The sequence below is a fragment of the Anguilla rostrata genome, chromosome 12 (assembly GCF_018555375.3).
Source record: "Anguilla rostrata isolate EN2019 chromosome 12, ASM1855537v3, whole genome shotgun sequence".
Lineage (NCBI taxonomy): Eukaryota > Metazoa > Chordata > Actinopteri > Anguilliformes > Anguillidae > Anguilla > Anguilla rostrata.
Genome location: NC_057944.1, coordinates 29,491,106 through 29,503,439, shown reverse-complemented (window position 1 = coordinate 29,503,439; position 12,334 = coordinate 29,491,106). Strand labels below are relative to the sequence as shown.

Genomic DNA, 12,334 nt, shown 5'->3' with positions numbered 1-12,334 from the left:
GTCATGTGTTACAAATTTCAATGCTTTTATTTTTTGTAGCAGAAACAAACAAACAAAAAAAAACTATTTTGAAACATTTAATTGGTCATATCATTGCTGAACATGTGCATGGCATCGAAACCAAATCTGAATATCTGTTGGTAAAGACTTGAATATGGGGGAAAATGGGACAGACATATACAGGAACGTGATGAAACGTGCAGCAAAGGTCTTTGGAAGAAAAACTGACAGGAAATGCCATAACCGCACATTTGTCCTCAGCGATAGCAGTAGCAGTAATTCCATTTACGCCTAAAGAATCAGATCAGAATTGGACTGGACCTGGCCAGCGCTGGCTAATCTAGCTGGCAGAGCGTCACGCTGGAACCCACCCCGGTCCAGAACCTGAACCCGGGGTAGAGAGGCCCAGAGAAGTCCGCCTGGACCCTGACGAGCAGCTCCGCCTGGCCGTGGGACACCCTGTAGAAAGCCAGCACCCCGGCCTGCTGGTCCAGGTAAACCCCGACTCGCCGGGCCTTGGGCCCCTTCACCGGCGTCTCCCGCCCCCCGTGCCACAGAGAGAAGCCCGTCCCGGTCCAGTACAGGCCCCACGACTGGGCGTTGTGGCCCAGCCGGCAGCTCTCGTCGGAGCTCGCCCTGCCCATGCTCGCGTAGGCCACGCCGATGGTGACCTTGGTGCCGGTCCACTCCGCCTCCCAGTAGCACGGGCTCCCGGCCAGCGGCTCCCGGCACAGAACCTGGCGCCAGAACAGGAAGCGGCCGGCGTGCTCCGGGTACGGCTGGGGCTCCGCCCGCAGCGTGGCCTTGCGGTCGCCGTCCGACAGGCGCAGTTGGCGGTACGCCGTGTTGGGGTCCAGCGTGGGCTCGAAGCGGACTGGAGGGCAGAAAGGTGGTCGGACGTTTTTAGCATTTGTTCTGTCACTTTTACCTCCAGAGCTGCATGCAAGGTGTTTGAGCTTCAGTTACGTTGTCTTGCTGACAATGTCTGGCTTTGTCTCTGGTATGCTGTGAAAACTTGTCTATCTTTATCTTTATCTTTAAATTCCCGGGACCAGTAAGCATTCCAGTATTTGAATAGAAATGGAGAGGAGTACAGACAAGCACCTCCCATCCCATAAGCTCCCCCCCCCCCATTACATCTACCCACAAGATGCATTAATATTAATGAGGGCATCACTGTAAGCACAACCAGACTGGTTTAGTTTAAAAAAGATGTTTCATTTTCTGGAACAGGTTTTCATTTTTTTTTTTTTTTTTAAAGACTCTGAACTCACATTTTAAAAGTTCATCTCGGGTTTTGGGCTCTTGGTATTGAATAGGTGGGTTCTGACTGGCGGTTTCGCTGGCTGAATTCTGATTGGACACTCCACTGGCTGGGTTCTGATTGGATGTTCCACTGGCTGCGTTCAAACTGGCCATACTGCTGGCTGCCATTTCATTCACTGAAAAGGAAGGAAGCATTGAGAATTTATTCTGTGGTGCCGTAGTGAAGTGGACCGTTTCAACATTCTGATTTTTTATAGAAACTATATGACTGTCTACCAGAAAATCTTTAAAAAGGCATTTCCATCGGAAGATCTGGGCAGTAAGAATCTAGTTTTCAGAGTGGTTCAAAGGATACTGATTTTCCAGTTACCTGGGGGTTGAGAGTTTGAATCTTCCCTGTGCTCAGAGGGCAGAGGAGCTGCAGTCCTCGGTGTTTCAGCCAAAGCCGATGCATCATTGACTGCAAAACACAAAGCCTCTGAGTGCCCATCGATAATGTCAGCTGGACATGTAGCATACCTGTTTCACCATTATTCTCATCCCAGCACTGTGGATAACACTGAGATAATAAATTCTTTTTAAATGGTAGTAGCATCATTTTTTCCCATGAAGACCACTAGCGTATTGAAAAACTGTGCCAAAGAACTGACGTACAATGCTTGTGACCGAGTTCCTCTTACACTCCAGACATGCACACTTGAACACGTACACACACACACACACACACACACACACACACCTGTACGGAAGATCTTGGCCAGGCTTGCCTTGCTGAGCTCCTGGTGTTGATCCCAGAACTCCCGCAGCGCTGTCTGCACCCCAAGCACCACTGCCTCAGCGTTGGCCCCGGCCACCTCTCCCTCTCCCTCTGGGATGGGGGTGTCCAGGGTCAGGAAGTTCTGCAGGAGGCGGTGGGGGGAGGGAGGATATGACATCACAGTGGTGCGGTGTACAGAAAAATACATTAAATTACAGTGAACAGACCCATGTTAAACACAGACCCATAACAGCTATATAGTAGTCCACAGATAGCTATGTCTAAAAAAATATATTTTGTCGGCCAGCTCATCACTCTGTATATTGTTCAATAAGTTTAATAATTTACTGCCATAATTCCAAGGGAATATTGACAGACCATCATTTGGAGAAAGAGCTAGCTGAAAATATTCTTTAACCTTTGACCCAGTTGTATTTGATACAGTGATGGGGCTTTCAACATGAGAGCACCAGAAAACTAATTTATCAATCTTCAAAACAAAGAATAGCTGGGAATCTCCCAGGACGGATTCTGGAACACCACTATCGCCCCATGTAGCTCGATGGCAGACCCCCGATGGTCTCGACCAATCACGTACCTTCAGGAAGCAGAAGTGGTCCTGCATGTGCACCAGCCTGCGCAGCTCCTCGTCCCGACTGTGCAGCCGGGCCAGGTCCTGCTCCAGCCTGTGGATCTGCCCCTCCACCCGGCTGCCCTCCGCCATCTCGTGAGCGCCCAGAAGCTCCTGCACCTGGACCCCCGCCAGCTCCACGCTCCGCACCAGCTCAGCAAACACCTCTCTGGCCTCACGCTGCAGGGCCTGCACTGCCCCCTGGTGGAATGAAGGGGAGCGGAGGGGAAATTTAGACTTTGGGCCGGTATGCTGGGTAGGGTTGCAGCAACTTTTTGTAAGTCCTCCCTTAAGTTGGAACATAAAGTTCACACTGCAGGCTTGTTAGTTCACAGCTACTAAATTTGGTTGCACCATGTGTCCATAACACAAATCTTAGTAGGGTGTAAGCTCTTCGTAAAGTTGCACAAAATCATTTCAATATTGATTGATCCAAATACAGCAACTGATTTGGCAAGGTTGATGGAGCCAAATACAGGAAAATCCTTCAGAGGTACCAAAATATCTGGGTTTAGGGTGAAGATGGCCCAACAGGGCAATGACCCAAAGCACACAGCAAAAACTAAAACAACAAGGTTACAAACAAAACAAAACATTTCTAACTGAAAAAGCCTTTCATTTTAAAAAGATGTGAAAAAAAATATGCTTTGCATCAAAAAAAAAAAAGTTGAATTTATTGTGTTACTGACGGAGATAATGCATTCAAATTTTAGGAACAGGAACAAATATGAAACGGTTCAAGGGTGTGAATATTTTCTGAAGGCACTGTATTTTTCTTTAGTTGTTTGAATTGCAGATTGTTTTTAACACGTTAAATCTCTCAAGATTTGGATTTGGGTATGAGGCTAACAAACAGGGTTTATCATCTCGGCTCATGCAGAGAAATGTTTATACAGGCAACCACATGGGCTTTCCCTCGTTGCTGTCCGATATCTCGCGCTAAGAGCAGCTGGGTGTGTAACGGTGTCACGCGGGACGGGCGAGGGGCTGCTGACCTTGCGGTCCCGGGCGCTTTGGGGCAGCAGCTGCAGGTTCCGCTCCCTCTCCTGGATCCTTCTCTGCGTGTCCACTTGCATCTGAGCCAGATCCCGCTGCATGCGCACACACACGTACACGCATAGGGTCACCAAGTGTCAAAGCAGGTCACACACACACACACACACACACACACACACACACGGTCACCAAGTGTCAAAGCAGGTCTCACACACACACACACACACACACACACACACACACACACACGTACACGCATAGGGTCACCAAGTGTCAAAGCAGGTCACACACACACACACACACACACACACACACACGCACCACACAAACACACACACACACACACGGTCACCAAGTCAAAGCAGGTCTCGCACACATGTACACAGGGTCACCAAATCTCAAAGCAGCTCTCTCTCTCACACACACAATCATACACAGGGTCACCAAGTCTCAAAGCAGGTCTCCCTCACACACACACACACACACACACACACACACAGTCACCAAGTGTCAAAGCTGGTCTCTCTCTCACACACACACACACACACACACACACACAGTCACCAAGTGTCAAAGCTGGTCTCTCTCTCACACACACACACACACGCACACGCACACACACGGTCACCAAGTCAAAGCAGGTCTCACACACGCACAAACAGCGTAGCCAAACCTCAAACCAGGTCTCTCACAAACACCAGATATAAAGCCAGATGAGGAAAAAGGAAACATCTCTCAAAATCCTTTCAGAGGTCAGTGTTCCCTCTCTGCCATGAACGTAGAGAGAGAGAGAGCTGCGAGGCGGTGTCTGGGCCCGTACCTGTCTCTCCACCCTTGCCGCCTCGGCGCTGACCACGCGGTGGTCCCTGTGGGCGTGGTCCCCGCACGCGCGGCACACGAACAGCCGGTCTTCCTGGCAGAACAGCTCCAGGGGCTGCCGGTGTTCGGGGCAGAGCCGCGGGCTCACGGGGAGCTGCGGGTAGAGCCCGTCCCCGTCCGGCGGAGCGCCGGGGCACGGGGAGGGCACGGACAGCGGCGCGGAGGAGATCGACGGGGGCGCGCCCTCCGCCCCGCCCATCACCTTCAGCTTCTCCATGGCCTCCACCAGCAGCGTGCTTCTGGCCAGCATGGGGCGGGGGGTGAAGGTTTTGCGGCACTGGGGGCAGCTGTACACCTTCTTGGCCTCCCCCTGGTCCCAGTGCCTCTGAATGCAGGGCAGGCAGTAGGTGTGCCCACAGGGCAGGGTGGCCGGGTCACGCAGCACCTCCAGGCAGACGGGGCAGGCGAACTCTTCCTCTGGGAACCGAGCGGTAGCCATGACGATAGCCGAAGCACAGCGTGCCGAGAAAGGAACGTCGAAGGTCAACGTGTAAACTCAAAATTCCCTGCGTGCGAGGCAGACACAGAAGCGAGACAGGCTCAGGGCAGTGAGAAATGCTCAAGAAAAAGACACAGGGAGGTGACATCATTTAAAAATGGGTGGGGCTTTGAACCGAGGCTGGAAAAACTAGTAGAGTGACGGATATTTCCCCGACCGTTTGGATTCCTTTTGGGCTTGTGTCACCCGGACGGGGTCATCACAACGTCAATGTTTCCGCGTGGAGGCACGCAAACACGTGAATGCGGATATCACACAGAATGCGGAGAGACCAGTAACACCTTGCATCACAGGGAGGAGATTGTGACAACAGGAGCACAAAGTGTGCTGTGTGTTACAGTAACTGAGTCATCCAGATTGAGCATTGTTCTGCTTTCAGAGCTGTGGACTGCCCTGATTACCCAAGCAGGTGCCTTTGCTGCCAATATGAAAAACTTTTTCTGAACATTTATTTTCACCTTGTGCCCCAACGAGTTGGTTTCTCACCCAAGTGATCTGTTGTATAAGCAAGAGAAAAACTGATATTTATTTTAGAGTAACTGCTCTAGTATGCCTCTAATCAAATTTTTTTTCATCGCTTGTTATCTATTCAAGGCCTTGTGGGGTTTCTAAATTCAAAATACATCTATATTAGTAACTTACTGAGTCATTAAACTGAGACCATGCAAATTGAAAAATACATTGTGCAAAATAAATGATATGTAAATGGTTAAATTTTTTATCAATCATCTTTTTTTACAGCTATTTTGAACTTGACAACAGTTTGTATGTAAGACACAGGCAAAAAAATTGCACATGCAAAATTAGTCTTTCTGCATGTTCACATAGTTTATGTGCTTTCTGACCTGCTGTATGGAAACTATCCACCTCCAGTTCTTTGAATGAACCGCTGACTGTAATGCGGGCACCTGCAGCTGCTGTGCAATGCACCAGTGTCAACAGCAACAGGACGGACCACAGCCTGCAGTTAGGGTGTAGTCATTCAGCAGAAAACCACAACATTTTGGCAAGGGAAGCTGAAACATCCAGGTTTTTGCTAATTATCTTCAGTGGTAGTTGCACCTCAGCCTTTAATTTGATCAGCTAAATCATTTATTATAAGGACGGTGCATGGTAAGAACTTTTTTGTACCAAGGTATTCGAAATCCTGTAGACACTGTTGTCACTTGAGCAAGGTACTTAAACCTGCATGCTTCAGTATATGTCAGCTGTATAATGGATACAATGTAATGCTATAGTTGAAGTCGCTCTGATAGAGCGTCTGCTAAATGCCTGTAATGTAATGTAATGTAATTTGTAGCACAATAAGCACATTGTGACATTGTGAACGAGGGTTTTTTTTGTTCTTCAGGGTATTTCTGAAAGTCACTCTTACATTATTGTGTCAATTTGATATGTCATTTGCCACTTCCCCCAAACCAACCTAAAAATGTATTATTATTATTATTATTATCATCATCATCATCATTATTATTATTGATAGACTAGCTGACTATAGGCTGGTCAGCAGGTGAGCAGCTGGTGGACCTGCTAAAACGAGGTTGAAGTGTCAGAAACACAGTTTAATCCAGTTTGACATTTTTGGGCCGATTTAAAATTGAATTTTTAGCAGGATGGTTTTTCAATCCCGGGTTTAACCTTTCTGTCAAGACTCCACGCCAGTAGATGGCAGTACGAGCTCAAAAAAATCCCCCCACCAAACAAATTCACTAAAGAAAAGACCGCTGTTAGTTTCTGATTCACGAATATGATGCACACTTCAAATATTTCCAGACTGTTTAAACTCATGTCCTAATGTATACATTTTGTGACTACCAGAGACGGTGACTACACATGTTGCCATCGCCTTCATTTGAGGGCAAATGAAGTACTGTTTACGCCATATTGAGCAGTGGCAGCTGATAAGGCCACAGAAGAGCTGGCTAGATAGCCAGTCGGTCATTCACGTCCAAGGTAAGTCATTTTTAAACTTTTCGTAATGTAACTGGACTGTTATAGTGTGTATGCTGGTGTGTGAGGGGGACTCCCGTCATTTGCCAACGGGATGATCGTGATTTGAATGTTGTGAATGATTTAATTTACGGTTGTGCTGTCAAACTCGCTCATTCTGCTCTTTGAATTAAAGTTGTGGCTCTACACTTACTGTAACGTTACTGCTAGCGACCACCATTCAGCCCATACAGTAGCTGGCTAGCAAGCAGAGAGTCAAGCAGGAACATTTGAAAGGTAGGCTAACATTTGATAGCGTAGCGAGCTGGAGTAGTACCTAACTTAGATAGCTACATAATTGTTTAAGATAAGTCTCCTGAAATCACTTTAAAATTTAACATAGAACCGCCTCGGATTGATCCTGAGTCCTGCTAATGTGACCCTGGCCTGGGTTATAATGGCTAGCCACCGTTATCATTTGAGCTAACGTAAGCCTACTCAAGTCCGAATTAATTTCGTACTAACAGAATGCCACTGAAACCATGAAGATTGCTTACTCAGGAGAGCAAGTCAGTTTAGCTGTTAGTTAGTTTTTCTACTATTATTTAGTCATTTCCTTTAGTCCTTGATTGATTCGCTTATGACATTGGAACTTGCCGTTATGCTTACCCGTATTGCAACTGCAACGTACTCAGTATTGTGCCAGCATAATCCTATGTGGTGTTGAGACTTCGAGTAGATCACGCTGTTAGTAACTACTGGTTTAAAAGAACTTGTCACCTGTGAGTGTAGACGATTAATTGACGCTCATTAGCCTTCAATTTGAGGGCAGATGTAATGATTAACTCTTGCAATTACTAGTTCATTTTACGAGGGCATGTTTTATGAATTTCTACACTTGTGAACCAGACTACAGTTTTGGAGGTCCCCTTAAATTGGCATTAACTTCCATCAAGTGGTTAGATTGAAATAGCTTCAGTGAGACGTCTTTAACATAAATTGACTGTAAATGCATGTTAATATTATTTGAGATCTATGGGACAATGGGGTACGTCCTGTACATTAGGGGTGTCTGGTTTTATCAGAGAAGGGTTGGCGGTGTAGGTGAAACTTTTGTCCTAACTCAGCATTTTTAAAAAAAACTTTATTCGAGGAAACAAGGCCTTGATTGAAGACCATGATTTGTTGATTCGTTAAATCAGGTTAAATCAGTTTAAGAACTAGCACGAAAGACACTGAACCTCTTTAGATATGCACCACCAAATGTTGTGGAAAAAGTTACTCTTCTTAAGTGTCTAATGTAATTTGAATTATTTTTTTAAAAGGGGTGGGTGGGTGGCTGGTGGCGGTGACTTGGTGATTCATCGTAATAATAATCACAATCCTATTTTCTTCTTGCTTTCAGGATGCTTCGATGTTCACGGCCTTTGGCTTCCTCGGGCTCAGTCTGGACCCAAAGATCGCGGCTGCTGTTTGCAGCAGACCCACGTTCGCCTGTCCAATCAAACAACCTGTCACTGAAGCCGTGCTGGGAGAGAACTGTGAGGACGTTATGCGAGGTCTCCCTCCTCGCGCTGCCACGCCCACACGGTGAGAAAAGGAGCCATTGGAGGGGTAGCAGTTTACCCCGCGATCTGAAGGTAAAAAGCACAGCTGCTGTCTCCTGGGACGCCCCTAACGGGTACCGCGTCAGGACAGCTTTCTCCCCGTTTCAGGTGCCCGTCGAAAGAGCCGTCCTTTCAGACTGCCTGCCTCTGCCTCAGGACCCCAGCCAAGTCACATGCACGACTGCTGGAACACAAACATGTCACATACTAGTGTCACATGACCCCGGGAAAACCACTTCATTGGAGCAGCTGAGCCTCGTGAACAGGCAGAAGCCGGTGCGCACTGACCTAAGCAAGCGGCTGCCAGAAGACCTGCTTACGGGTGAAAGCCTCAGCTCAAACTCAGTATTAGCCCGGAGTCATGTGACCGGCGTTCGAAACGTTTGCGGAAATCTTCCCGTCCAAACTGGGCTGTTTCACGAGGGCTTCTCCTCTCGCTGGGCCGGCTCCCCGCTAAAGCCCTGGACCGCGATTCCCCGTCAGAGTGGCTCGCTCGCCCAAAGCCGGCTCCTGCACCAGGGGCACGACGCCTCCGTCCTGTCCGCGGAGAACGAGGCACGGTGCCGGCGGGTCCTGCAGCCCAACATGGCCGTGTACGAGCGGGAGAAGGCCAAGGCCAAGGAGGGCCAGCGCGGCTGGGCGGCCGTGCTGGTGTCCCTGTGCTTGGTGCAGGGGGAGCCCGCCTTCCTCTTCACTCTCAGGTCCAGCACTCTGAAGGGCAGGCACAAAGGGGACGTCAGGTAATGGAGCCGCTGGGCGCCTCGTAGGCTGTACAGGTATCTTGTAGGCCCCACAAATCCCCCATAAGCCCCATCGGTACCCCATAGTCCCCACAGGTTTCACACAGTCCCCACAAATCCCCTGTCCCACAGGTGCTTCATATGCCCACAAATCCCCCATAAGCCCCACAGGTGCCCTGTAGACCCCATAAATCCCCCATAAGCCCCACAGGTGCCCTGTAGACCCCATAAATCCCCCATAAGCCCCACAGATGCCCCATAGGCCAGCAGCTTTAACAGGGCACTCGCTTACCGTTCTGTGGCTGCCCTGAACTGATGTGAAGTTGGCAGTCTTTAGGGGTACTGAGTTATCTCCTATTATGAAATGATCAGTCTGTTTTACCAAAGATTTAGCTCCTGCCTGCTTGTCTGCTATTTATGAATAAAAACCATGTCCTGCAGTAGTGCAGTGATCATACAAAGTAAGTCAGATTACATTTGTCTAGCAGACGTTCTCATCCTAGAGTGATTTGCAGCAAAAATATTTCCCACAGTGCAGAACAGAAAAGCGGGAAATGACACAGGAAAAGTGACAAATGGCAATGATGAGAACAGAAAAATAAAGGAAAAGGCTTTACCATAGGGAATGTGTGTCTTGAGTTGAGATTTTGATGATTTGCAAAGATACTGCAGCTCAGATTTTTGGCACCATGTTTCATACATAACAATTGATCATGACATTAATTGTGTTGATGAATTATGTTATATGGTGTTGAATTATATTCATTAGTATATTAGTAGTCCTGCATTATGCAGTGCAGAATTAAATGCAGAAGTTGTTAATTGGACAGAATGGAATCGTGTTTATATGGTGTATGCTACACTGTGCTGTCATACCTAGCTGTTTTGTTTATCAGTGAAGTGAATGGACCTTTTTTTCGCAGGATCAGTTTAAGCTCTTGTGCATTTCCTTTAGTCCATTTGTGTTAGTTTTGCAGGGGGTAAGCAGGACCCCTCGGACCGGGACGTTGTGGACACGGCCCTGAGGGAGGCCCGCGAGGAGCTCGGGGTTGCCGTGGCAGCGAGCAGTGTTTGGGGCACTCTGAAGCCACTGCGGGATATGGTGAGAGCAGATGTGGCTAATGACTTCCTCTCTATCCCTCCATCTCTCCCTCTACCTTTTGTGCCGTTTGCTAGCATTTGTGGTGTCTTCCTGTCACCTAATCCTGTTATAAATAAAGATAATGTAACGGTTTTTAAGCTAGCCATTGTCAGTGTGCACGTGACCTTTTTTTACCTGTGGAAGTTTTCCATGGAAACGTGCTGATGTATGGGCCAAGGCTGCAGCGGTGCCCTCGATGCTGAAACCGAGCCATTTACGGAGTCGGTTTTGCCTTTCAGTCCGGAATGCTCATCGCCCCCGTTTTGGCTAATCTCGGCCCCCTGGAAGCGCTGTCGTTCCATCCGAATCCTGGCGAGGTACGTTGAGCTCCCGTACGGCTGTCCACAAGTACAGGTGATTAGATGACGTCAGCAAAACAACGATAACAATAACACCGACGGGATAAAATGGATGTGGCTCATCTGTGAAACAGCAGATCCGTTTCTGACATAATGTGACATCATTAATGCCCTCATCTTTTAATGGCTTGTTACTGTGAGAACAGAAGAAAGCCCGTGTACATTTCGGTGACCCCAGTGTAAAGCTCCTCCTTGCCCCCCCCCCCCCCAGGTGGAAGAGATCTTCACCATCTCCCTAGCTCACGTGTGCAGCCCCAAGAACCGCGGCTACACCAACTACCGCGTCGGCAACCGCTACGGCTACACCACGCCCGTGTTCCTCAACGCTAAGCACCGCGTGTGGGGGCTGACCGCCGTGGCCCTAGACCACACCCTCAAAATCGTCGTGCCTCCATAGCAACGCGTCGCCGTGCAGCCCCAGCCCGGCCGGAGACGCCAGTCATCGCAATCGTCACCCGGTGCTCAGGTCCACCTCTCCCAGCAGTTCGATGTATGATTTTAGCATACGTGTCAATTCAACTGTGTCACAGCAGAATTACTGATAGCGACTGCGCTAACATATATGACGTTCCTATCGTTATGTCATAACTGGGTAAAGGCCAATCAGCACAAGGCTTTGACTGGAGCTGCACCTGGCAGGGACAGGGACCTGCCGGCAATGGACAGCTGGTCATACAGTATGGGTGTCGTGCACCTTGCAGTACCTCCTTTAAATGACTTCTATTTAACTCTGTTCTAATAATTATATTACATGTAGAAGATTAACATGTAAATCATGACATGGACTGTTTTTTTGTTGTTTTTTTTAAACCTTTATTTTACCAGGAGAGTCCCATTGAGACAGAATCTCTTTTACAAGGGAGACCTGGCCAAGAGGGCAGCTCAGTTAAAAGATATTACAAGGAGAAACAGCACATTAAAATAAAATACAATACAGTTCAAAGCAGACACGACTATTAGGGATCATGCAAAAATACATACACAAACAGAATGACAGAGATGCAGACATGTAACCAGCATGACATGACGGATTGTTGCGTCTTAAAGATGATGCAGTAAAACATGAAAAATTTGACTGGTACTAAGTGTGGTTTTTGGCTCCATGGAAGTGTTACAGAATGACACGCTTTTAATGAACCTGGTCATGATCTGTTGGTCTTTGTTTTTGTATTAAAATCAGGGTGGGAAATTTTATGGTGATTCCTCATATCTTACCAGCCAATCGAGCAAATCTAACCTCCTTTGAAAATCAATGGTTTTTCTGACCACATTACATGAAACACATGCCTTATTTGTGCGAGAACAGATTGGCTGGCAAATCCTGACATGAAAACAGGATAATCATTCTTTGTAGCACCCATGTATGTTTCCTTCCATGGCAAGTCTGCTCAATTCAGTTTGGAGAAGTACAGTTCCTACAGGAACTAGTTTGAGAAGCCCTGAGGTAAGAGCAAAGGTGAAATATGTTCACATATTTATTAAGCTGTCGGTGGACAAAATGTAACCGAACACATCTTTTAAACTATCTGT

The 12,334-nt window shown here is 47.7% G+C and overlaps 2 protein-coding genes across 4 annotated transcripts; one reads left to right on the top strand and one right to left on the bottom strand.

The window, feature by feature from the left end:
• Window positions 1–8: 8 nt before the first annotated feature.
• On the bottom strand, window positions 9–7,759 carry ftr86 (finTRIM family, member 86). Its single transcript, XM_064303767.1, has 8 exons — window positions 7,627–7,759; window positions 4,471–5,035; window positions 3,650–3,745; window positions 2,622–2,855; window positions 2,006–2,165; window positions 1,637–1,726; window positions 1,275–1,442; window positions 9–874 (listed from the first exon to the last, which is right to left on the bottom strand). The coding sequence occupies exons 2-8, from the start codon at window positions 4,966–4,968 to the stop codon at window positions 336–338; spliced, it is 1,785 nt and encodes a 594-aa protein (XP_064159837.1). The 5' UTR covers window positions 4,969–5,035; window positions 7,627–7,759; the 3' UTR covers window positions 9–335.
• On the top strand, window positions 6,725–11,998 carry nudt8 (nudix (nucleoside diphosphate linked moiety X)-type motif 8). 3 transcript variants are annotated; one of them, XM_064303775.1, is made up of 5 exons: window positions 6,725–6,981; window positions 8,363–9,304; window positions 10,274–10,406; window positions 10,685–10,762; window positions 11,016–11,998. In XM_064303775.1, exons 2-5 carry the CDS (start codon window positions 8,364–8,366, stop codon window positions 11,199–11,201), a joined length of 1,338 nt encoding a protein of 445 aa, XP_064159845.1. In that variant the 5' UTR covers window positions 6,725–6,981; window position 8,363; the 3' UTR covers window positions 11,202–11,998. The 3 variants fall into 3 exon arrangements, with proteins under 3 accessions (XP_064159845.1, XP_064159846.1, XP_064159844.1); XM_064303776.1 differs by lacking the exon at window positions 6,725–6,981 and adding an exon at window positions 7,031–7,254; XM_064303774.1 differs by lacking the exon at window positions 6,725–6,981 and adding an exon at window positions 7,838–8,005.
• The last annotated feature ends 336 nt before the right edge of the window (window positions 11,999–12,334 follow it).

Coding starts and splice junctions, on each gene's coding strand:
- ftr86 (XM_064303767.1), bottom strand. CDS start 4,968: ATGGCTACCGCTCGGTTCCCAGAGGAAGAGTTCGCCTGCCCCGTCTGC. Junction 2,166..2,621: donor ACCACTTCTGCTTCCTGAAG/GTACGTGATTGG, acceptor CGCCTCCTGCAG/AACTTCCTGACCCTGGACAC. Junction 875..1,274: donor CCGAGATGAACTTTTAAAAT/GTGAGTTCAGAG, acceptor TCTGCCCTCCAG/TCCGCTTCGAGCCCACGCTG.
- nudt8 (XM_064303774.1), top strand. CDS start 7,971: ATGTTAATATTATTTGAGATCTATGGGACAATGGG. Junction 10,407..10,684: donor TGAAGCCACTGCGGGATATG/GTGAGAGCAGAT, acceptor TTTGCCTTTCAG/TCCGGAATGCTCATCGCCCC. Junction 10,763..11,015: donor TCCATCCGAATCCTGGCGAG/GTACGTTGAGCT, acceptor CCCCCCCCCCAG/GTGGAAGAGATCTTCACCAT.